This window comes from Lissotriton helveticus, chromosome 7, assembly GCF_964261635.1.
Source record: "Lissotriton helveticus chromosome 7, aLisHel1.1, whole genome shotgun sequence".
NCBI classification, from domain to species: Eukaryota; Metazoa; Chordata; class Amphibia; order Caudata; family Salamandridae; genus Lissotriton; species Lissotriton helveticus.
Window position 1 is genome coordinate 1,861,161,126 of NC_136068.1, and position 27,079 is coordinate 1,861,188,204.

Sequence of the window (27,079 nt, forward strand, 5' to 3'; positions counted from 1 at the left end):
ACTCAGACCACTCACCGGTCCTCCTCATGCTCACAGCCCCTCATTAAGAATCTCCATACTTGTCCTGGCGCTTACCCACACATTGCTGAACCCTGTGCTTAAAGCGGAACTTGAGCAGGAAATTGTTGATTTCTTTCCTCAAAATGAACACTCAGTCACACAATACTCCACTATGTAGGAGGCCTTCAAAGTAACCATGCGCGGAATCTGCATCGCTAAAAGTGGGATAATTCTGAGGGACATTCGTTCCACACTCCATAAGATAGAAAACGAACTTAAGCACACTGAAGCTCAAACACAAGCCACACCCACCCCAGAGCTACAAACGCGACTGCAGGAACTACTCCGACTATCAAGAGACAGCTGATAGGGAGTGAAAGTTCAGAGGGAAATATCACCAGGCCCGTCGCTATGGGGAGGGTGAGAGACCAGGAAAAGCACTTGCGGCCCTAATTAGCCCGCCTGGATTCTCCAACACTATCCTAGAAAATCACTGATAAGGACGCCACACACATAGCTGCCACTTCGGACATAGCTGCCACCTTTAAACGCTTTTGCAAATCCCTGTACACCTCACACAGGACACAGCCTGTTGATTTCACCCCTTTCTTTGACGACACTGCGATTGCCTGGCTCGGGGACACCCAAAGAGAATTCCTCCTTGCACATCATGAGGACGACGAGATCATCACTGCAATAATGCAGCTGCAGTCTGGCAGAGCAGACTGTTACAAAAACTTCCGTACTATACTTATACAAATTCTATGACAGGTCTATGAGGAGGCTCGAGAAACTGGCATACTTCCCCAGACAATGCGAGAGGTGCTCCTAATATGCTTACCGAAGCCAGGGAAACCATCTGCACAATGCAATTCATATAGGCCCCTCTCACTCATAAACGTAGATGCTAAAATCATAGCAAAACTGATCATGAACCTTATTAGCCCCCTTATGACCACCCTCATCCTTCCCAACCAGTCAGGGTTTGTGCCAAGGAGAGGTTGTACATCCCACGTCCTTCGCACCCTGTTTGCTTTCCTACAGGATATTGACCCTGACACAAATGCGGTGGCTGTCTTCCTTGATGCCACCAAGGCATTTAATTCCCTAGCATTAGACTATCTGGCATTTGTTCTCCAGCACATGGGCTTCCTCGCTCCATTCTTGCCATGGATTAACCTGCTATACACAGGCCTGCAGGCTAGCATATTGGTCAATGGCACTAGGTCCTCCCCCTTCACAATAGCCAAAGGCACCAGACAGGGGTGTCCTCTATCTCCCCTCCTATTTGGCCTAGCAATTGAGCCCCTGGCTGCCAAGATTCGCCAGCATTTCCGTGACCATGTCCTCATATACCCCCAAAAGGCAGATACTAATCTCCCTATATGCAGATGACCTCACACTCTATCTACACAATCCGGAAGATAGTCTCAACCCCATTTTGAGATTGCTCATCCTCTTTGGACACCTCTCGGGGGTCAACATAAACTGGGGAAAATCCCAGATTTTTTAACCTTACTGAGGCCACCCCACGGTTCTTACCATACTACCCCCTTGCATGGTGTGAAGACACAATCACATATTTGGAATAGTAATCACTCTAAGTCAGAACGACTTGATGGCAGCCAACTACGGGCACATACTGGACCTCCTTACTGACAAAATCACCAGGTGGATCGCCATGCCAATTTTACTGGCCCGGAGAGCCTCACTTATCAAGATGGTCATCCTGCCCAAACTGCTCTACCTTTTCATTATCACCCCCTATTGTCAGAATGCTCCAGAAGGTCTTTGCAGAAGCAGCATAGAAGACTAGTCCCAATCGCCCCTCCGCCAGTGACCCCGCTGCAAGAGCAGAATTCACTAACAGGGGAGAGAAGCGGAAGGGGAAGTGGAAGAGAAGAGACTCCTTGCGCTGGGACTTCACTGGCACTCTCTGATTAACCCCGGACGTAGTCTGACTGGAATTCCTCAGATGCTTATGCCTAATGCACAGAAATGGGGGGAAAGAAATAAACAACCTCCACAGTCTACTTACTCTTACACTGTATTAAGTAAAGAAAACTATCCTACCAGTGAAGCGCAAGGTTTTAGCTACTCTTCTTGTGTAAGGAAACTCAGTGGATTTCAGGCTAGAAAACAAGGATAACACAGTTACTCTCTCTGCACAAATAGCGCCTGACCTTCACTCGCTCTCACTCCTATGATAACTGAAGTACCTGAGTTCCTCCTACTCCAGCTGCATAAGGGGTTTCTGTTCTTGGCAGATGATAAAGTTCCACAATTCACAGGAAACTTTGTTGCTGGCCAAATGAAGTCTTACGCGCAAAACAGGTAGCAAGGGAGGAACAAGAGGGAGGAAAGAAGAGGATAAGCGCAAGCGAAAGGGGAAGGGGAAATAGGCCAACTGTCGCAGCAACGGCAGGCAACTGTCTTACTGAATAAAATTCCAGAACGCCTTCGTTGTCCTCGCAGTCAGCTGGCTGTCTTCACTGTGGATTATAGATATTCGACGTGAGAGGAATTATCTGTTTACACCCAGCGGCGAAGTCAGTCAATATTCCTCAGAACGTCGACGAATACTGCCAAAGGTTGATTTGTTTACTGATTGGACCGAAGGTTCACTGAACGAGACTCTTTCTCGTAATTATCATGAAAACTGGGATACTAGGAACCTCCTAAGAACTCCCGTCGTGACTATAGACGCGGAGTCCAGAGGTACAGATGCTTCTTCAGGAAAATCTTCGTTGAAGTGCGCCACACGCAGGTCACGCAATTCCAAAGTTAGCTAGAGCAAGACTACTCAAAGGCAAACGTGCGTACCGGCACGGCGGGCATCTTAGGAGGAGTGCACTTACAGAATTAACATTGTTCTTAACGGAAATATTATAAGGAACCAGTAATCACTTCAGGACTATTTACAAACAGGATTCCCTGATAGCCTTAACACGGGAACCACACATTCACCCGTCTAAGCCTAGACTGTACTACAGTTCTTTCTCGAAGCTGGGGAATACAAGTCGCTGCTAGGCGCTGAATCCTGACAGTACCCCCTCTCAACGACCGATTTATCGGTCTTGGTTTGTCAGGGTAACGGGCATGGAATCTCTTAATTACTTGAGGAGCATGGATGTTAGAATCTGGTTCCCACGATCTATCTTCCGGACCGTAACCTTTCCAGTCCACCAAATAATGAAGAGTGCCTCTTCTAAACTTGGAGTCAAGAATGTCTTTGACAAAATATTCCGCATGGCCTTGGATCTGAACAGGTTCTGGTGGTTTAGTTAAACGCATTTGGGGCTTAGATTTCTTCAATAAGGACACATGAAATACAGGATGAACCCTTATTCTCGGAGGCAATTTTAATTTCACCGTCAACAGGCTCAAAACCTTCTCAATAGAATAGGGTCCCACAAATCTAGGTTGGAATTTTCTATTCCCTTTCAAACGGAGGTTCTTGGTGGATAGCCAAACCAACTCTCCTACCTTATATTGTGGGGGAGCTCGTCTACACCTGTCAGCAAACTTTTTATAAGAGATTTTAGCTTTCTCTAGATTCTGTTCTGCGGACTTGTGTACTGAATGAATGTCAGAAAGTAAATTCTTAAAAGCAGGGACTTGCAATTCTTCTCTAGATACAAAGGGGTTAGGATGACGCCCAGCATTCAAATAAAACGGGGAGTAACCAGTGGATGCACTCCTCGCATTATTACTCGCAAACTCTGCCATCCACAACCGCTCTGCCCACTCACCCCCCTGATCAATCAAAAACAATCGGAGGTATTGCTCTAACTCCTGATTAACCCTTTCCGTCTGGCCATCGGACTCAGGGTGATAACTGGTGGACAGTCTACTCTCTACATCTAAACCTTTGAGAAAGGCTTGCCAAAAATGAGAGATGAATTGAGGGCCTCGATCAGAGATCACTAGTTTGGGAACCCCATGGAGTCTCACAATGTTCTCACTAAAAACCCGAGCTAAGTCTGAAGCTGTTGGGACCCCCACCAGAGGAATGAAATGGCTCATCTTGGAGAAGGTGTCTACCACCACTAGTATGGTATCAAACCCCTTGCTTACGGGTAAATCCACTATAAGATCCATTGAGATAGTATGCCAAGGATGAGGTGGTGTGGGAAGTGGCTGCAAAAACCCCTGAGGAGACTGTCTACTGGGTTTACTTTGGGCACATAACCCACAAGACTGTACTTACTCTTTGGCGTGAGAGGACAACCCAGGCCACCAAAAATATCTTTGCACCAAATCCAGAGTCTTGGAAATTCCTTTGTGTCCTGCTAAAGGGTGATCATGACAAAGCTGCAGTGCTTTTTGCTGAAGGGCCGTCGTGGGAAGATACAGCGCTTCCTTGAAATAGGGTAACTGTTGTTGACAGTGTCTCTCTTTTCCAAGCAAACTCCAGAGTTGGATCTCCTCCTGAGTCAGGCTTTTACGAACTTCGTCTTGAAAGTCTGGAATGGAAAGAGTGCAAATGATCTTGGCTTCCGGAATGATGGGTTGAGGTTCCACAGCATGTTCACGATCCTCTGTATCCAAGCGAGACAAGGCATCCGCCTTCCCGTTCTTAGGACCTGGGCGATATGTGATTACAAAATCGAAGTCCGCAAAGTAGAGAGACCAATGAAGCTGCCGAGGTGTCAAGGTCTTAGCTGTTTTCAGAAACTGAAGATTTTTGTGATCAGAGAATACCGTCACTTTGTGTTTGGCCCCCAGCAAATAGTGTCTCCAATCCTCAAAAGCGTCTTTTACTGCCAACAGTTCCTTTTCCATAATGGTGTAATTTAATTCTGCAGCATTTAGTTTCCTAGAGCGGTATGCAACTGGGTGCAATTGTCCAGTTCTTGAATGCCGCTGCGATAAGACTCCTCCCAAAGCTTGATCGGAAGCATCCGCCTCCACAAAAAATGGTTCCGCAGGGTCAGCATGAAGCAAAATTGGAGCAGACACAAATTTTTGCTTAAGATCAGAGAAGTCCTTCTCAGTTTCCGAATTCCACTCGAATCTGACTCCCTTTTTCAGCAAACGAGTAAGTGGGGAGATTAACTGGGAGAAACCCTGAATAAAGCGACGGTAGAAATTGGCAAATCCAAGAAATCTCTGAATCTCCTTGACGTTACATGGAGCGGGCCAGCTTTCTACAGCTTGCACCTTTCCAGGATCCATAACGATTCCAAGAGGAGAGATGACAAATCCAAGGAATTCCACCTTACTGACATGGAAGACACATTTCTCCAATTTTACATACAAGTGATGGGCAAGTAGTCGTTCCAACACTAATCGTACATGTTTCGTATGATCCTGCGGATTCTGAGAGTAAATCAGAATATCATCTAAATAGATGATAGCGATGTTATCGATCAGGTCACTCATGATGTCATTTATAAAATGCTGAAAAACAGCTGGTGCATTGCACAATCCAAATGGCATTACACAGTATTCAAATAAACCAAAACGAGTACAAAAGGCAGTTTTCCACTCGTGCCCTTCCTTCATCCGGACAAGGTGGTAAGCTCCCCGTAAATCCAGTCTTGTGAAAATCTGTGCTTCCTTTATCTGATCCAGCAAAACTGAAATTAAGGGCAAAGGGTATCTGTTTTTGATGGTTACCTGGTTCAGTGCTCGGTAATCAATGCAAGTTCTCAGGCCTCCCTCTTGTTTCTTAGGAATGAAAAACAAAGGGGAGGATACCGGCGACTGAGAAGGGCGAATGAATCCATTGGCTAGATATCGATCCAGGTATTCCTTGAGGTGAGCATTCTCCTTTTCGGTCAAAGCATAAATTCGACTACAAGGGAGACTGGCTCCTGGTTCTAAGTCAATAGCACAGTCATACGAGCGATGAGGAGGTAAGGTTTCTGCTTCTTGCTCACTAAACACTGCTCCCAGGTCCCGATATTCTTCAGGAATATCAACAGAGGTGATCATACCAATAGATTGGCCTCCAAATGACAGAAGAGATGCTTTAGTGGGTTCTTCCAATGGTTCCTGAGGCCCATAACAATGTTCAGAACAAAAGGGTGATTGCATGCTTACTGTACGCCTCTCCCAATCAATCGTGGGGTTGTGGGTGGCCAACCAGGGTAGACCCAAAATCAATTGGAACTGGGGTGCGTCTATTAAATTGAATTGCAGAGATTCCAAATGACCATCCTCCTGAATCAAGGTAATTTCTTCTGTATGACTGGTGATAGGACCAGAAGTCAAATTGGAGCCATCCACTGCTCTCACCGGTTCTTGTTTCTCCTTGCGAATAGCTTTAATTCCTATCCTGCTAGCGTATTTGATGTCGCAAAAATTTTCAGTAGCCCCGGAATCAATCATAATGGCCACTCCTGAAATCTTCGTCTCTCGGAAACGAATGGTCACTTGTAAGATTACATGCGGAGTCAAAGTTTGCAAAGTGTTCAAAATGGAATGAGAAACAGGAGTCATCTTTTCCTCTTTAACCACCAGAGCGACTCCGCCTACTGATGGTTGGTCTCGTTTCCCTTCACAGGAGTCTTTGGCCGCTTAGTGCATTCCTTGACAAAATGACCAGGGCCACCACAGTACAGACATAATTTCTTTAATCTTCTCTGTTCTTTTTCTTCTTGACTCAAAGGTCCTCTAACCGCACCAATCTGCATCGGCTCTACCTCTGAAAATCCCCCTGATCCTTTCTCTAATCAAGTTCGATCGAAACGAGGTATCGGAACTTTCCAATCCTTCCTTCTTTCACCCTTGCGCTCTGATTGGCGGAAGTCCAACTCTAAAACCAAATCCACCAAGGCAGACAATTCTGTGGGGCGATTTGGAACCTGAGCTAACGTATCCTTAATTTCGTCTCTCAGACCTCTGTAAAATAACGCCGCTCTCTTTTCTTCTGGCCAGCTGGTTTCCAAAATCAATTTATTAAATTGTGTCAGATACGAAATCAAATCCTTAGATCCTTGACGCAGTTCTAGCAGTTCGTTGTCTGTGGCCTGGGAAATCCTTCTCCTATCAAAGATTCTAAGGAACTCAGTCTTGAAACAATCAAAATCACAAAGCAGGGGGTCATCCTTACTAATCAAAGGCATGGCCCAGTTGGCTGCATCCCCACCCAGATAGGAAAGAATAAACGCAACCCTGGATTGAGCATTAGGAAAAAGGGTGGGTCTACACATGAAATGTAAGGAACACTGAGTGAGGAAAAGTTGAGCCTTCTGGGGATCCCCCGTGAATCTTTCAGGAGCGGCTAAGGGAATTAACGGGGACACAGAGTGAATAACCTGAGCTACGGTCTTGGGATCAGTCCCGGGATTACTGACACTGGGTAAAGGAGTACTCTGAGCTGGATTACCCATAACCAGACCATCCACCTTCTGCGCCAACACTCTATTCTCCTCACGAACTGCTCCTAACTCTCTTTGAATTCCTTCTAGTATATCACCCAGGGTCTTCATATCCACCCCTTCAGCCATACTGCTCGGGCGAAGAAAAATACGTGGGCACTTCAAACTGTCAGAATGCTCCAGAAGGTCTTCGCAGAAGCAGCATAGAAGACTAGTCCCAATCGCCCCTCCGCCAGTGACTCCGCTGCAAGAGCAGAATTCACTAACAGGGGAGAGAAGGGGAAGGGGAAGTGGAAGAGAAGAGACTCCTTGCGCTGGGACTTCACTGGCACTCTCTGATTAACCCCGGACGTAGTCTGACTGGAATTCCTCAGATGCTTATGCCTAATGCACAGAAATGGGGGAAAAGAAATAAACAACCTCCACAGTCTACTTACTCTTACACTGTATTAAGTAAAGAAAACTATCCTACCAGTGAAGCACAAGGTTTTAGCTACTCTTCTTGTGTAAGGAAACTCAGTGGATTTCAGGCTAGAAAACAAGGATAACACAGTTACTCTCTCTGCACAAATAGCGCCTGACCTTCACTCGCTCTCACTCCTATGATAACTGAAGTACCTGAGTTCCTCCTACTCCAGCTGCATAAGGGGTTTCTGTTCTTGGCAGATGATATAGTTCCACAATTCACAGGAAACTTTGTTGCTGGCCAAATTAAGTCTTACGCGCAAAACAGGTAGCAAGGGAGGAACAAGAGGGAGGAAAGAAGAGGATAAGCGCAAGCGAAAGGGGAAGGGGAAATAGGCCAACTGTCGCAGCAACGGCAGGCAACTGTCTTACTGAATAAAATTCCAGAACGCCTTCGTTGTCCTCGCAGTCAGCTGGCTGTCTTCACTGTGGATTATAGATATTCGACGTGAGAGGAATTATCTGTTTACACCCAGCGGCGAAGTCAGTCAATATTCCTCAGAACGTCGACGAATACTGCCAAAGGTTGATTTGTTTACTGATTGGACCGAAGGTTCACTGAACGAGACTCTTTCTCGTAATTATCATGAAAACTGGGATACTAGGAATCTCCTTAGAACTCCCGTCGTGACTATAGACGCGGAGTCCAGAGGTACAGATGCTTCTTCAGGAAAATCTTCGTTGAAGTGCGCCACACGCAGGTCACGCAATTCCAAAGTTAGCTAGAGCAAGACTACTCAAAGGCAAACGTGCGTACCGGCACGGCGGCCATCTTAGGAGGAGTGCACTTACAGAATTAACATTGTTCTTAACGGAAATATTATAAGGAACCAGTAATCACTTCAGGACTATTTACAAACAGGATTCCCTGATAGCCTTAACACGGGAACCACACATTCACCTGTCTAAGCCTAGACTGTACTACAGTTCTTTCTCGAAGCTGGGGAATACAAGTCGCTGCTAGGCGCTGAATCCTGACACCTATGCCCCAAGCAGACACTTCTTTAAAGCCCTAAAATCTCAACTCATCCGCCTAACCTGGGGAGGGAAACAAGCTAGATTGAGCCGTGACACTCTCACTCAGCCCTTTAGTGCTGGGGGTTTTGAAATTCCCGACCTGAAACTATATTTCAGCTGTGCTCAAACCCACTTTGCAGCATATTGGATGGACCCCCCACCTTAAATGCCTCACCTAGCAATCGAGGACGGGAATATGACCGCGACTCCTTGTTCTGCATATTTAAGCGCACCTGCCATCCCGAGGTGCCGTGCCTCCACCACAGTCGACTGCACTACAAACGCTTGACTTGACCTTGCTCGTAATCAACCTATACTCCCCCTTGTTGACCATTCAAGGCTGACTTGACCTCTCATTCACACAGGAAGGAGACTGCCACCAACTCCTCCGAAAGCTTTCCATTCAGACCTGGGGTAAGCTATATGCTAACGGTAAATTGTGCACCAGCGAAGAATTCTTTGAATCCTACCACACCTACCCCCCGGAATGATTTTTGTACATCAGACTGAGAGAGGACATTAAGGCCTTCACCGCATGCTTCCTACATGAGCCCCCTACTATGACTCTGCTGCACAACCTCCTGCAGAAAACTACCTCCACACAGGTCATTTCTCTGCTGTACTGCACCACCCAAAGAGACTGCACCGACGACCCCCTTCATCTAGGTACTACTGGGAGGAAGAACTTGACTCCCCCCTCACTGATGATCAGTGGTTCTTCTGCTGCCAACAGACTGGGAAAGTGTCTGCCAGCAGCAGGCTGCGCATCTTTCACTACAAATACCCACACCGTCTCTATTATACCCACAAACGCCTGATGCGCCTTCAGCTTCGTGACATTGACCGATGTAACCGATGTGGGTGTGAGGGAGTGGATTTCAGACACCAGCTTGGGATTGCCCTCCCATCCAACGCTACTGGTCGGAGGTATTGATGGTGCTTGATCAAATTCTGGACTGCACATTCCTGATTCCCCCCTTGTCACGCTCCTAAGATACACCGAGGCACTGACCGCTTCTGCGCGGGGATACATCTCCCTGGCACTTTTGCTAGCTAAGAGACGAGTCGCCTGTAGATGGGGAGCAGAGAGGGCGCCCAAATTCAAACATTTGGTTGAATGACCTTATATATTGCCAAGAACAATTGAACACTTATGCCGAGCTCTTACCGCCCTCCTCCTGCCCACGTGACATATGGTCTACCCTCCAGTCATACCTCCTGGAGCAAGCCACCACCGATGACGCAGATATAGAGCCCCAACCGGATGGTTGATTGGGATTATGCATGGTCTGCGTTCTGACTCATTAGAAACCTAATAGTGTCTAGAAGGTAAACACTTAAGATGGTTGCGTACGTAGGGCTTTGGTCGGTTCATATACAATGCTCAGGACACTTTGATGCTGCATGGATGGTCAATCTGCATTGTCGACATTGTTAATTGATAATGGTTATTATCTCCCAAGTATTTTTCCTATGCTTAAAACTCAATAAAGATATTAACAACAACAAAAAAGATCTACTTTTCTGATAATTTGGTGCAACTATGATCAGAAAATGTACCTGTATTGCTAGCCGAAATTTTTATGGGAATTAGCATGTGAAAATAACCCTTTAGCACATCCACTTTTTCTTGGTCCCTGCTTGACAGATCACCTCGAAGTTTCCAGGAAGGATCTGAGATGGATGAACTTTTTTTTGGGAAAGTTTTGTGAAGATTTGTCAAACAACATGAAAGTTATTAATCAATGATGTTATTTGCAATGACCTCAGTGACGTTATCAATGCTGTCCATTAACATGTCATGTGAGCAATGTATTATGTGAGGCCATATGCAGTGCATTGCAGTGGCACATATTACAGTTAGCTCAGTAAACTAAAACTGTCGACTTTCAGTGTTTTTTTTATTTTTTGAATGGTAGTTTTTTATATTATTACTATCATTACCAACACCCAACTATAGTGTCAATTTAACCTTTAGTTTTTCCAGTGAACTTTTGAATTTTTTTCAACAAAAAGTAAGATCTTATTACCATACCTAATTATAAAGTTTACAGCAAAGAAATGATGGACGAAAAGCTGACAATGCAAACATACTCCCACAGTCAAAAGATCTAGGTTAAATCCATTGTTCGTTTGTCCACTACGTCACCCAGCTATATGCAAATCAGTCTTGACCCTGTGCCCCATGGGAACAGTCCAGACCGAACTGCCAGGCCAGGTCCTCCCTGGACCAGAAACAAGCATCCTGGGACCGGTTTCAGAGTATGTCACCCTTCTTCACCCAGGCTAACTTGAATCCAGTCGCGCAGTGAGCAAGGGACCCACATCTGGGCATACCCATCCCACTTAGGTTGAAAAGTGTTACAGCAAACAAATGATTAACAGAATGCTGACAATGCAAAGATTCACCCCCAGTCACAAGATCTGTGTTAAATCCATCGTTCTTCTGCCCACTACGCCACCCCAGTTTGGACCCAGTCATATGCAAATCGGTCTTGACCCTGTGTCCCATGGGAACAGGCCAGACCGAACTGCCAGGCCAGGTCCTCCCTGGACCGGAAGTAAGCATCCTGGGACCTGTTTCAGGGTATGTCACCCTTCTTTAGCAAGGCTATCTTGAATCCAGTGGCGCAGTGAGCAAGGGACCCACAGCTGGCATACCCATCCCACTTAGGGTGAAAAGTGTTACAGCAAACAAATGAAGGGCGAAATGCTGACAGTGCAAGCATTCTCCCCCAGTCAAAAGATCTGGGTTAAATCCATCGTTCTTGGCATGGTGGCATGGTGGCATAGTGAGCAAAAGAATGATGGATTTAACCCAGATCTCTTGACTGGGGGTGAATGTTTAGATTTGTTCTGCATTCCGTCCATCAATTGAGTGTCTTTTGCTTCCTCACCCTAAATGCGCTGTGCCACTGGATTCAAGCTATCCTGACTGAAGAGGGGTGAAACCCTGAAACCAGTCCTAGGATGCTTGTTTTCGGTCCAGGGAGGACCTGGCTTCGCAGTTCGGGCTGGACTGTTCCCATGAGGCACATGGTCAAGACTGATTTGCATATGGCCAGGTCTAAACTGGGATGTCATGCTGAGAAAAAGAATGATGGATTTAAACCAGATCTCTTGACTGGGGGTGAATGCTTTGATTTGTTCTGCATTCCATCCATCAATTGTGTGCCTTTTGCTTACTTGCCCTAAGTGCGCCGGGTATGCCCAGACGTAGGTCCTGGGCTCACTGTGCCACTGGATTTAAGCTATCCTGGCCAAAGAGGGGTGAAAGCCCAAAACCGGTCCTAAGATGCTTGTTTCCGGTCCTGGGAGGACCAGGCTTAGCAGTACCGGCTGGACTGTTCCAATGAGGGACAGGGTCATGACTGATTTGCATATGGCTAGGTCTAAACTTGGGTGGCATGGTGAGCCAAAGAATGATGGATTTAACCCAGATCTCTTGACTGGGGGTAAATGTTTTGATTTGTTCTGAATTCCGTCCATCAATTGTGTGTCTTTTGCTTCCTCGCCCTAAGTGCGCTGGGTATGCCCAGACATCAGTCCTGGGCTCACTGTGCCACTGGATTCAAACTATCCTGGCTGAAGAGAGGTGAAACCCCGAAACTGGTCCTAGGATGCTTGTTTCTGGTCCAAGGAGGACCTGGCTTAGCAGTTCGGTCTGGACTGTTCCAATGAGGTACAGGGTCAAGACTGATTTGCATGTGGGGCCAGGTCTAAACTGGGGTGGCATGGTGAGCAAAAGAATGATTGATTTAACCCAGATCTCTTGACTGGGGGTGAATGTTTTGATTTGTTCTGCATTCCATCCATCAATTGTGTATCTTTTGTTTCCTCGCCCTAAGTGCGCCGGGTATGCCCAGACGTGGGTCCCGGGCTCACTGTGCCACTGGATTCAAGCTATCCTGGCTGAAGAGGGGTGAAACCCCGAAACCAGTCCTAGGATGCTTGTTTCCGGTCCAGGGGGGACGTGGCTTAGCAGTTCGGGCTGGACTGTTCACATGAGGCACAGGGTCAAGACTGATTTGCATATGGCCAGGTCTAAACTGGGGTGGCATGATGAGCAAAAGAATGATGGATTTAACCCAGATCTCTTGACTGGGGGTGAATGTTTTGATTTGTTCTGCATTCCGTCCATCAATTATGTGTCTTTTAATGATAAAGTTTTGCGGATGGGATACTCTATCACAGATGTGATGGATATCCCGTCCACCATATTACATGTGCTCTAGGATATAATGCACTTATATGATGACTGACGGGATACATGTCATGTTTTGTGATGGACTAGCCCATCTGCCAAAATATAAATCAGGCTACAAATGCCATATCCTTGTCAACTCAATAATAAAATATTTATGCAATCAACATTAAGTGTGCATTCAAAGAAAACAAAGGGTCTGATTTAGAGTTTGGAGCACTCCATATTGGCTTAAGGTAGCACAGGGCTCTGAGTCTCATTTCACTTCTGGGATTCTTTCTAAGGCTGCTTCCCAGATTTCTTTAAAGACAGGTCATTCGTATGTTAGTCTAGTGGGTCTATTTCTTTTTAAGACTGGTATATGGGTATATGTTGGAGTGTACTTTGTGCCAATAACATTGTTTTCACTCTTACGTGTCTGTGTGCCTTTGTTTTTGTCGGTATTGGATGATAAGAAAGTCTTTGCTTGGGAATATATCCATGTAGTAAGGACTGGGACGAGGGTGAGGATGAAGGTGGTAATGCTCAGATTACTTACCAATAATCTTTAAAACTCTAATTCTGTCTTCCTTGTCCCAGTACACATGACCGTCCCTCAATTTTCTGAGCCTTCTTATCTGGGCTTCTTTAAACTGCCCGTGGGTATGGCTCAGGAAGTTCCTGGAAATAGGAAGGGTTTTAAGGGAGGAGCTTGGGGAATAATGGAAAGAGAAAAAAGCTTGGTAGGGTGTGGAAAAATGAAAGGCAGGAGGTAAACACTCATGTAGTAACGCCTGGGACTTGGAAGAGCGAATCGGAGTAATGAAGATTACCGGTCAGTAATCCGAGTATTGCGGCCCATTCCTACCCTTTCCCTCTCACATAACCCAGCAGGTGGCATGCTGCACTGCCAGAAAGTTTGAGAAACATGCCCCTAATTAATGTTTTTTTAGGTTTTTATAATGCTTTACCAGATCCCAACTTTGTAAAAATATCCAGCCATGCAGTGTATTGTTTCTTGAGCAATGCCACCCGTATACGCATTGCGACTAAAATGTATAGCTTTGAAACACATTTTTGATCTAAACAACTTTCTAAATAACTATTGAAACATTTGAAAAAATAAACTATGGGAAACAATTCACAAAGAAATTTATGAGCATGTGCAACAGTGAACCTTTAATACTACTTCACATTCTTATAAATGTACTTCACTTAAGTGCAGATGATTAGCTGTGGGTACCCCTGTCCTGTCTCTCATAATTCTACTTTTTAGGTGGAAGAGAAAGGCAGGTTGGTAAGAAATGGGAAATTAATATCACAGAATAGCACTTACAAATGTTAAATCAGTGCATAATCATAAAAGTTACTTGCACATCAACTTTAATACTAATACGGTCCAATCTGACTCATCTCTACTCCAGCTTATCATTGAGTCCCAAGGAATGGCACTTAAATCAGTGTAGGTAGGCAGTACTACTACCAGTGCAAATACGTACACCTATAAAAATATATAAGTACATATAAAACACTCTACATTGTAGACCCACATATAGCACATATGTATAACATGCTTAAAAAAGGAAAAAAAGGAAATATTTGTAAAATAATGCACAAATATATTCATGCATTACAGACACTCATATTAATCACATTGGAAAAATGTTTAAAAAGCAGTCATTTAAATGTTTTGATAAATATAACTTTAGACATCGCAGACACCCTAATACATTTTTAGAATATAAACTGAATAGTTGAACGAAAAGACTGCCAAAATTACAAATATGTGAATTGGAAAATGAATTCTAAAAATTATTTGAACCATCGCAGTTATAACATTACCCCACATACATTTATAATCATATAATAAACTGCATGTCCCGACCAAACATACACACATGCGCACGCATGTATACACACACACACACTCACACCCCGCCCCTCCCACACACACACGCACACACTCCATCTCGCAGCACAAGCAAAAGAAAGCAAAGCCCATGGTGTGGGCCGCATTTATCTGCTTCAACTCGCGCTATCATGAACATATTATTTTTCTCAGATGATGCCTGTTGCTCTGTTCTTTTCAGTGTATAGTTCTCTATATAACATACGCAGAGATCTACACCTCTTTAATGTAGAACTATATTTGGCAGATTTATGGCTACAATATACCTGAAATGTTCCATGTAGAGCTATATGTCCCTGATAGAGCGCTTAGAGCACTCTATATTGTATGGGTGCTTGATTCCGGACCAGGAAAGACATGGCTTTGAAGTTCGGTCCGGACTGTTCCCATGACGCACAAGGTCAAGACTGATTTGCATATGGCCATGTCTGAACTGGGGTGGCTTGGTGAGCAAAATAACAATGGATTAAACCGAGATCTGTGATTGGGGGTGAATGTTTTTCCATTGTGCAACATTCCAACATCATCATGTGTGTTTTGCTGTTCACCCAAGTGGGAAGGGTATGCCCAGATGTGGGTCCCGTGCTCACTACGCCACTGGAGTCAAGCTATCCTGGCTGAAGACGGCTGATAGCCAGAAACTGGTCCTAGGATGCTTGATTCCAGTCCAGGGAAGACGTGGCTTGGCAGTTCGGTCTGGACTGTTCCCATGAGGCACAGGGTCAAGGCTGATTTGCATATGGCCATGTCTGAACTGGGGTGGTGTGGAGTGCAGAAAAACAATGGATTTAGGCCCAGATCTCTGTACTGGGGTGAATGCATGATGTTCAGAAGCTCTTACGGTACCAGTTACAATTGGACCGGTGGTTTCGATATATAACCCTAGAGAGAGAACAAGTGAAAGTCAACAGCAAACAGGAGAAGGGGAAGAGACTATATCTGGAGGGAGTCTTACAATGAGTGGGACAGGCATGTCTCAGGTGCTAGTTGAAGCTAATACTCCACTGCCAGCTACGGCTGATCTATCGAGGATGGACAGTGGGTTGTAACGAAGACAGACAGGAGCTTTGGCAAATTCTTGGTCAGACATTAGAATGTGGGTTCCACCCGTGAGGGAGTCATTGATACAGATATAATGGGAATGAGACGAGAAGCACCTAGGGTACTGTTTGAGCCACAGTATGTGTGTGAGGGTAACCATTGGAGAAGTCGAACCTGGGAGGGAGAAAGTTGCCCAGTTTTGAGAATGGAGGAGAGTGGAGGTCGCAGGAGAACACAAAGTTGTAACAGGGAGGAATCGGGAAGTGAAAGAAGTCAGAAGGTTTTAAAGGTTGCAATTAAGGCACCATTGATAGATGTGGTAAGATTAAATGCAGAATTAGATGAGGTGATTGAATGGAACCTGCCATTGGACAGATTTGAGACATATGACCCAAGCGAGTTGCTATTTGTAGCTAAGGATATTACTAGAAAGGCAAAGCGACCCCATGATGCATTTTCACAACTAGCACAAAGGTATGAGGTGGATTTGACAAATACCTAAATGATGCAGGGACTCTACAGATTGAATTATACGGATAAGGAACTGGAAGAGAAGCGAGCAATGGGACTAAAGGGACATATCAGAGAATTGGTGATAGGGATGCGAGCATGGAAAGAATTAGACAGATGGGAAGAGAGATGGGCCAAAAAGAAAAGTGCGATGAACAGGATAGGAAACACTTCGCCTCTAGGTGGAGGGATATGAGCTGCAGGAAATTTCCCTCTGAGAGACGTACAGAATGGGGGGTATTCACATGTGCCGTGGAGCAGGGGTGATTGGGCAGCATTCACAAATGATTTTCCTCGGCTGAGGGAAAAACCTGCTGAGTGGTACAAATAGACTGATTTGTCAAGGTTTCAAAGGTGTTATGGATTGATTTGAACACCTTGTTTGATATAGTGGTCCCAGGTGATTTGTGGGCGTCATGTAAAGTTGCCATTGATTGGCCTGCTGCAGAACCAGCTAGAGATCTGGCGACTCATGGTCCTTCACCAGATGTAATGAAGAAATATGATCAAGTAATTACATGGTTACAATCCAAGGTAGCTCCTCAGACCGTTGATTGGCTTAAGATCAATTGTTCTACTCAAGAGCCTAAGGAGTCGGTACATGATTACTATGAGAGACTTTTATTGGCTTTTAAACAGCATAGTGGATTGGATACTATTGAGCAGAAAGATATGGGACAGTTTGTATCAAAGTTTGTGTTGGGATTGAAATCTGATATTAGTATGATGATACAGCAACACTTGATATGTTGGCATAATAAAACGGTGGACAAAATTCTGTGTTATGCAAAACACTGTAGTGATCAGGTGGAATCAGCACAAAAGAAAATGAAAGACAAGTTGATTTTGGTGCAGTTGAGGAATGCCGAAAGGCCCGATCAGATACAAGGAGTTGGAGGAGCGATGGGTCAAGGTAGAGGAAGTGGTAGAGGAATAGGTCAACAAATGGTGACCCAACCTGGACAGGGAAGAGGAAGGGGAATGGATGTAGGTATGGGAAGTGACTGGGTGGCAAATCGAAAGAAGGTCACTGCTTGTCATTATTGTCACAAAATCGGGCATTGGAACCTCGAGTGTCAATTGAATCCAGCAAATCAATTAAAGAATGAGGGAGAGGGACAGATGTCAGAGACTTTGAACATCGTGACTAGACCTAGGTCAATGTGTTGGGGAGGATATGAGCCGCAAGTGCAGATACCTCAGCCTCCAAGAATACCTATGCATAATCAGGTGTATCATCAGATGCCCTGTTTTGAAATACAAGACAGATTTGACCAAACTCAAGATTCTCATGATTGCCAGAGGGGGGTGCAGGAAGAATGCACTTTGGGTACGGCCCTGGAAGTAGATGAGAGTGGACCGTTTGAAGATGAAGAGGTGAATGGATATCTTGTTACTTTCTTGTTAGATACTGGAGCTGTGCACTCCACAGTAAGAACAGAAGTGGTTCCAAATGTATCCCTTTCAGGACAGTCTTTTCAAGTAGCGGGAGTTACCAATCAGAAAATGGCTAACCCGTTGACAAATGAGTTAACTGTGAGAATAGGACCGTTCCGAGACAGACATCAATTTGTAGTGTGCAATTCAAGTCCAGTCTGTCTATTAGGCGAGACCTTTTGTGTAAGCTAAATTGTACTATATCAGGTGTGGAGTTGCAAACCTGTGATGACGATGACTATTTTAAAATGGCTAACATGAGCTTGTGTGCAGAAATGTTCATGGTTGTCACGATAGAGGAATTTCCACATGACTTGAGAGACTTCCTTTCTCCGAAAGTGTGGGATTTCACGGGTGGGGAGATAGATTTGATCCGAGGGGCTGAACCTTTTAAGATACATGTCAAAACAAATGCTGAATTTCCACAAACTCCGCAGCATAAATTGACTCCAGAAACTGTGGCTGGAATAAGACCTGTAATTGAGTCTATGATCGCAGAAGGCATTCTCAAAGAGATAAGAATACGTCCCTGCAACTCACCCATCATGGGACTGCAGAAGCCTAGTGGCTAGTTCAGAATAGTGCAGGACTTGGGCAGAATTAATAAAATCGTGACTCCATGTTGTCCTGTGGTACTGGATCCAGCAGTTACATTTTTTCAGATACCATGTGAAGCAGAATGGTTTATGGTGATAGATTTATGTCAGGCATTTTTCTCCATACCGTTGCATGAGGACAGCCAATTTTTATTTGCATTTAGGATGTACGACCGTTTGTTAACATGGTGTCAAATCCCTCACGGGTATACAGAAAGTCCCTCTATCTTTAGTCAGAGACTGCAAAAGAATCTTGAAGGACTGGCGATGCCTCAGAACTCAGTACTAGTCCAGTATATTGATGACCTTTTGGTCGCTTCGGAGACTGAGGATGCTTGCAGGATTGACACTGTGGGTTTGCGGAATCACTTGGCAGACAATGGACACAAAGTGTCCCCAAAAAAAGTTCAGTATTGTCTGCCTGCAGTTCAGAATCTAGGTCACCGGATTGAGAAGGGAAAACAAAGAGTGTCACCAGATCGTATAGAGACAATTCTGGAATTCCTCAGAGGGCAGGCGCACAAGCCCCTCACACCGGCAGAACTCTCATCCTGCAGCAACTGAATCACATTTATGCAGGAAATTTTAAGCTCAGGCATGTGTGTAAATCTATGTACATGGCGAGCTCTGACCACTGAATTACCTCTTGGTTGGGCCAATGAGTTTCTTGCTTTTTGATTGACCCAATATTTGTAGCCCCCCCTTATTCAATGGAGGTTAGTTTTATTAATACAAATCATGCTCATTCTACAGAGGGGAAATGGTCAAATGTTCCTTTCTCTCTTTGACTAAAAAGTTTTCATCCATCCCAACCACTGTCTGAGATGTTCCTTGTTGTAGCACGAGCCAGTCTAACAGCGGTGGGCTTTGGGAGCGGCTTGAAGTGGGAATGCTGATGTGCAACACTGTTCTCTGAAGAGATGTGTCCTTTGTTGTTGTAGGTGACGGGCAAGGAGATTCCAGATATGCAGGTGTTTGCTGAGCTCCTCCATACTCACCTGACGGGAACAGCGGTACAGGTGGTTCAGTACAGGTAAGCAGAACCATGATATGGTGGCATCTCCAAGGGCGATTATTAAGGCTCTGGTCAGCAGGAAAATGGTGATGCACCAATAACAAATTGCATATATTGTTTTATTATCGTTAGCATGTACAATTGTTTCTCACAATGCCGACCTCAAAAGGATTTCATTGTTTCTTGTGTTTCTGTTACCAGACTTCAGTTTAGTAGTCCAAATGTCTCACAGTGTTCATTATTGAAATTTTCAGGTTACTGTTGAATATGACATGAGAGAAAAAAACACATACTGCTTTTCTTGTCCCACATAAGCTCACCCTCGTATAAATAAAGGAAATGCAGTCTGGGGACATGCAAAGATCTTATTTATTTATTTATGCGTTTTTATATAGTCCAAACTTAACCCGAAGGTGTCAGAGCGCTTTTACAATAGAACCAGTTACATTACATACAGGCTTCAGAATAAATGAATAACATAAAAGATGCAAACAGATACACTCTAAACTCACACAAGAATGGTAGTAAGTACAAAAATCTACTAGAAATACAAGTCATTAGAGTTGAATATATAAAGTTGCAAATTCACTCAAGATTACATTTTAAGAAGCAATTAGGGTTGGACATGATCTTCTCGCCATTTTTCTGCTAAGCCTTTAGGGTGCTGGTGCACTTACAGGCAGGGAACTTGGGCCTGGAGGAATTCCCAAGCTGGTGATGGCAGTAGGGGTAGAAGGCCGGGAGGGGATGGGCAGATGCAGCATGGAGGATCCCCAAGCTGATTTTGAGCTCATGCTGGGCTCCAGCTGTGGGACGGGGGAGGACTCTCAGGGCAGGCGGATCCGTGCCATGAAGTTAGGTCTCCTTTTGGGTTCAAGCACCCACAGCGGTACTGGGTCCCGACCTACAACCCACAGGGTCAGTCCTCCAGGCACCCCTGGGGGAGGGCACTCTCGCTACTCCATTGCTCCTGCTGGTAGTCTCAGGCTCCGGGCCTCTCTCACCAGCAGGCCTCTGGTGCCGATGGGTCTCGCTAGGCTGGAGTCACAGCCCTCCTCCGCTATCTTGAGGGCTGCACGCATCTCTGTGGCCATCAGCCGCTGACTGCCATAACCAGCGATGTTCGTTGCTGTGGACACGGCACTCAGCACTGGTGGGTCCTGAGGTGTTCCATCAGAGCTCTCCAGTGCTCTCGGGCCCTTATCGCCTGCAGGATGGCACCAGAAGCGGGGACTCCAGCGGGAACTTACCCTGTGAACCTCCTACAGGAGCACCGGGAGCAGAAATAAGTAGGCTCGTTTGACCTACTTTTGGCTAATGATGCTGGAGTCCAGGCCAAGAGTTAGGCCTTCTATACCGGTGACCCAATGCCAGATGTAATAAAAATGGGACCTGATACAATTTGTCACTGATGTTATGCGATAAGTATTGCCTATCCCAAGCTGTACACTCAAACAAGGAGCATACAGTGCATATTTGGGTAATTAAAGGACATAAATCGTAATGTCCTGGTTTTTACCACCAGTTTTTGCCCCAGGAAACGTCGATAGGGCTGACCTGCTGAATTTCTCTGGGGGATGGAGAGGTTATTACACCCTGTATTTTCTGGGTGGAATAAAATCTACCCAACTCATAATTTTGATATGTACAGTAGAAGTAGTTATCTCGTATCTCTAATTAGAATTGAGCTCTTGTAATTGAGGTACATGATTAATGTAGCAAAACTGTTGATTGGTTTCTTGAATGTTTTTTTGTGTTCATAGTTCTTTGATTAAATGTATAAAAATATATATATAACTAGAAAACTAGAGAAAAACTAAAATATATACCAAGTTGTATAAGAGAAATGCAAATGTATTTGAGAAATAAATAAATGCATCTTTAGATGCCAAATTTATTAACAGAAACATATTAAACAAAGAATACATAGACAGTCATATCCAACTCAGAGGCCATACATAAAGTACAATATTAGTCACTACTTCAATACACATTTATTACATAAGTATTAAGAGGCTTCCAAAAAGGTGAGGAGCAGTAGTCATTTTTATGGCTTTAATTAAGTAGATATTTGTGCCTTTTATATTAAATATAACCCAAGTTCATCATGTATGGACTCAAAGCCCTATGTAGAAATGTTTAGAAACAGAAATGCGGTCCCAAAACATTTGCTTTTTAGCACCAATTTCACTTTGGTGCTATCTCATTCACAAACTGGCAGCCTAAAACCTGTAAGCTCCATGCCACGAAATGATCCTGCGGCCCTAGAATTATTTCCAACCCCTTTCCAGTATCCTCTAGCTGACTGATGCAAATTGCCTGCTTGGGCATGCTCAGTGAGGCTTACGTTTTCACCACATTCATCGCATTACCACCACTCCCGCTGCCATCACTGGATCGCCCGCGCTCTGCTGCGGCCTCAACCTCAGCCACTGCTCTAAGCTTGTGCTTCCCGAATGTTTGTGGCTTTCGCCCTCAATTGTTTGTATCATTCTACACAGACCATCGCGCAATAATCAGGCCACACTGATGTTTAAGGTGTAAAAGGCCATTTATTAGGACCAGGCTGCACAAACCTAAACAACAACCAAAATACACAATAATCAACAAAAACTCCCCCCAGCATCAACTCACCTTCATACACTAAAGACTCACCTTCCATTCCACTCCATGACCCATTCCATCCTTCATCCCTTTCTTCCGATCTCTCTTAGCATCCTGGCATTACCTTCATGCCTCCAGTCTCCCCACTCCTCCCCCCACGAGAGATGGGTGTGCCCATTAGTGACTCCCCCACCCCTCCCAAGTACCGCCAACCCTGCAGCCCATCCTAAACTGGCACGCTCTGCCAACCCTACCCCTGAACCCTAATAACTGTAGGGTGGGTGGGAGGCCTTAACAAAAACTTCCCCACCCAACGATGCCAGAATACAGGAAGAGGAAGTCGCCTTCCTCTCCTGCATTCTTATACCCACCCCAAGCCACACCCCTACCCCCAGCATGGCCCTCTCCGCGCGAACGACCCCAGGGGAAGACTAGACTGCGTCTTCGCTTCCCCTGGGGCCTTGCATCGCGCAATAATCAGGCCACACTTATGTTTAAGGCTTACAAGGCCATTTATAAGGACCAGGCTGCACAAACCTAAGCAACAACCAAAATACACTATAATCAACATCAACTCACTTTCATACACTCCGGACTCACCTTCCATTCCACTCCATGACTCATGCCATCCTTAATCCCTTTCTTCCGATCTCTCTTAGCATCCTGGTATTACCTTCATGCCTCCAGTCCCCCCCATCATTCACTCCTCCCCCCTTGAGAGGTGTGTGCGCCCGCTAGTGACTCCCCCACCCCTCCCAAGTACCGCCAACCAGGGAACCCCCTTTAGGGCGGTTACCTGCCCCCCGGGGATCCACTGTGCATCTTTCGCCCCCATTCCTCCAAGCATCCCTGTGACACCATATCGCCTCATTCCACAACTTACTGACCACATCCCTCATTTCCACCATATAATAGGCGTTCCTCATTGTCGAAAGATGCACACCATCATCCCTAAAAAGCAGTTGTTCCTCCAGTCGTAGTCCAGGGTGCGCTATCACCTTAATGTCTCTGTCTTCGCAAAAAACCCTCATAGCTCTGTTCAATTTCCTGCGAGCTTTATCAACTGCCCCATGTTTGATCGCCCCTTTCCAAATCCGTCGTGGGACAAATTCAGTCCATGCAATACAAGTTCCAGACAAGTCTCTCTGCATCAACTGTAAGAGCGCCAAACCCGACAGCTGAATCAAATCGTTCTCCCCCAAATGAATGATCAACAGATCCGGGCATCCTTTCTGAGGCACCATCTTTGCGAGCCAGGGCAATAGTGCCTCCCATCGCATCCCCCCTTTACTCCACCAATGCACTTCATGTTGTTGTCCTCTGAGTCCCAGGTTACGGCCGTACACCTGTTGCTTTGCATACTTGGAGGCCCAGTGCACAAACGAATGCCCCACAATCAATGTGACTGTCTTACCCCCCGGTTCATCCACACAACCTACGAAAGAAGAATGCATTAGTAGACATCCTGAAACACAGCTCCCCCTGACCCCCATGCAACCCCAAGTCCCAGCCCTGGACCCTACTTCCGGACATAACGTTCACAACACCAAGACTTCCACCTGCCAATCCGCCGGATCCTATCCCATGACCAACCCAACCGTGCTGCTGCCGTTGCCGCTCCAACGCGGAAGCAATGCATCACAAATACCGACGGGCCCAAGCAAAATCCCCAGGTGACCTGCATCCAACCTGATCTCCTCATACCTCCTGCCACTTCTGGCCCTTGTCCCCAGCAACTCAGAGACCCTGAAAGATCCCAAAAACATCCATACCATGCACAAACGGAAAAGGCGAACCTCTAAACTGTCATAACAACAGGACGGTAAAACCTCGACCAACTTGACCAACAATTCAAATGTAACAGCTTCCCTCAACGCCCTTCCCCCCCTCAGCTCCCTACCCTAACCCCTGAGCACCCTACCTATGACCACGTCCTTTGTAGGGTCAAAACCGAAAAACAAGCTACCATAAAAGGACAACCCGCCAATTTCCCAGCAATGGTCGCGGACGATAACCCCCTGTCAATGCAATGTAATATTTTAATTTTATTTAATTTAAGAAATGTATTGAGCGCACAACTACCCGTAGGTGTCTCGGCGCAACACCCCTTGCTCCACCACTGCACGATCTCCATATGTCACATCTTGTCGTCATCCCATAAATGAGTCAAACTCCATCCTCGCCAGCCTGTAGGTCCGCTTTGTTGAGTCTGCCACAGAGTTCTCCACCAGGCCTAACACCCTCACTTCCCCAAGCCCAGACGCCGGCCGGCAGTCTGGTCTTGCACTGATCTGCTCCAGGGGCCAGTCTCCGAAAACGCTGCCACTGCGAACAAGACAAAGCATCCGCAATGTCATTATTCATCCCAGGGACATGCTTGGCTCGAAAAAACACATTCAACTTTAAACACTTCAGCATAAAACTCCTCAACAAGCGCAGCACTCTCAAATCTCTTGCCCTCTGTCGGTTGACCAACTCGACCACAGTCATATTGTCCACATGAAACAACACCGACCTGTTCTGAAACTCCGACCCCCACACTTCCAATGCTACCAGCAAGGGAAAAAACTCCGGAAACGCGATGTCCCTCCCTTGCTTCACCCAACGGGCCGTCCAATCCTCAGAGCACCATCTGTCATCCCAAAAGATGCTAAAACCTGCTGCCCCAGCTGCATCAGAATAAATTTGGATTTGCCAGACCATCCTTTCCTCCACAAAGTCGAGTGACACCCAGTTGAAATCAGTGAGGAACGTCAGGCATGTCCGGAAGTCAGCCCGCACCTGTGATGTGGAAACTGCCCCCGACATGACCATGCCGAGCCGCCGGCAAAATGTCCCTCCGGCCCTCACTACCCGACATGCAAAGTTCAGGGAGCCCAACAGTTGCTGCACTGCCCTTAAAGCAATCCTGTTTTCTCCAATTGCCCACAACAGACATGCCCGTATCTCCTCCACCTTTTTTTGCGGGAGGCGAGCAGCCCAGTGAATGGAATCCAGCTCAATCCCCAAGAAAGTCAGACAGCAGCTGGGCCCAGCTGTTTTCTCAGGTGTCAAGGGGACTCCAAACTTCTGCGCCACCTCCTAAATCTGTGACAGGGCTCTGCCACAGCCTCCTGATTGATCCTTCCCAAGGAAAAGAAAGTCGTTCAGAGTCACGCCACGATGCCCGCTAATCTGTGTAAAAGCCCATTGCAAAAATGTGCTAAACATCTCAAAAAGCATACGGGAAATGGCACATCCCATGGGCAAGACCTTGTCCACGTAGATGGCCCAAGCGAACTGCATCCCCAGTAGGGCAAAAGCAGCAGGGTGTATTGGCAAAAGGCAGAAAGCAGATTTGATATCACACTTCGCCAGTACCGCCCTTGGCCCACACACCCTCACAAGGTGGATCGCATCATCCACCGACGCATAGAGCACCCAGGAGTCTACCTCCGTGATGAAATCATTCATGGACTGTCCCTCCGGCCACAAGAGGTGATGGATCATATGAAACTCACCCTCCTCCTTCTTTGGCACGACTCTCAATGGGGAGACGATCAAATGCCACAAATGGCCCTGCCACCCTGCCTTCCAACACCTCTTTCTGCATTTTGGCTGCCACCGCCCCTGGCCCGGTCCTAGGATGCTAGATTCCGGTCCAGGAAAGACATGGCTTGGCAGTTCGGGCTGGACTGTTCCCATGAGGCACAGTGTCAAGGCTGATTTGCATATGGCCATGTCTGAACTGGGGTGGTGTGGAGTGCAATAAACTATGGATTTAGGCCCAGAACTCTGTACTGGGGTGAATGTATGACATTGTTCTGCATTGTGTCCATCAACTGTTGTTTTTCTCAAGGGGTAACAGCACCGGAGAGCCCACTGCCCCAGACCTCCCAGCCTCCAAGGACACCCTACCGCCCCTCCCCTCAGTACCCTTCAGGGCCGGGGCGCTTGATCGCAGACCCCCAGAAAGATCCATGGGCATGTTCCCCCACATCCCGTTTCCTCCCCCTCACTGTCCACCCCCTGCTCTGCCTCTTCATGGAAAAATGAACATGCCCCCACTGCACCCGGCACGCCCTCCTTGAAGGACACCCTGGGGAGTGTGACATCCTGAAAATGTGGGCCCACCTCTGCACCCCAACATCCTCTTCCGGGACTTCTTTCATCTGCCGCGGGGGGGGGGGGCTTCCTCACCCCCCCAGCACAAGGCGCTGGCTCAGCCACATCCGGGCACGGAGTCAGACCCTTATGCCGATCTCCGTGCGGCGCTCCTCTCCCCCCGCGCCCCTCCCTGACATACCTCGACCCAGCAGTGGTGGCTCCTCCATACATGCCACCACCACTGCAGATACTCCTGCGGATGCCACTTGCGAGACCCGCTCAAGTCCCACCCGCGCATCGCGCAACACCACGGGCCTCAGCAAATCCTCCCGACCGGCCTGCCCCAAAACTCAAGGCCTCCCTTACCGCTGCAGCCGAAACATCGGCCATATTCCTCGCAAACCACCGCCGCAACACCGAAACCACCGGACGCCGCAGGCACGCTCCACCGACCAGTGGGCCCCGCCTTGTTCCACCGCCACACGTAAACCACAATGCCTACACCTAACCTTCCAATACACCCCTTAACAAAAACTTCCCCACCCGACGATACCAGAATGCAGGAAGAGGAAGTAGCCTTCCTTTCCTGCATTCTTAAACCCACCCCCAAACCATACCCCTAGCCCTAGCCTGGCCCTCCCCACACGAACGACCCCAGGGGAAGACTAGACTGCTTCTTCGCCTCCCCTTGGGCCCTGCATAGTGGCTCAAGACGGGGCTGAGGCGGCGTGCATTTTATAAGCACATGGACACATACTATTGGCGCTAAGCCTCTTGCGCGACCAGGAATCAATAAATATTACAAATAAGTTAAACTGATGTAAGGGCACTGTTATTAAATCTGAGACACTGAAAACCCACATTACCACGCATGGCTCTACGATGCGG

At 46.5% G+C, this 27,079-nt stretch overlaps 1 protein-coding gene across 1 annotated transcript in view; it reads left to right on the plus strand.

Annotated features, from left to right (window-relative positions):
* LOC144769773 (DBH-like monooxygenase protein 2) overlaps positions 1-27,079 on the plus strand; it is a 248,912-nt gene that overhangs the window by 186,906 nt on the left and 34,927 nt on the right. Inside the window, exon 8 of the mRNA XM_078653958.1 lies at positions 19,428-19,519. Coding sequence (XP_078510084.1) covers positions 19,428-19,519 — 92 coding nt within the window. The remainder of the gene's footprint in view (positions 1-19,427; positions 19,520-27,079) is intronic.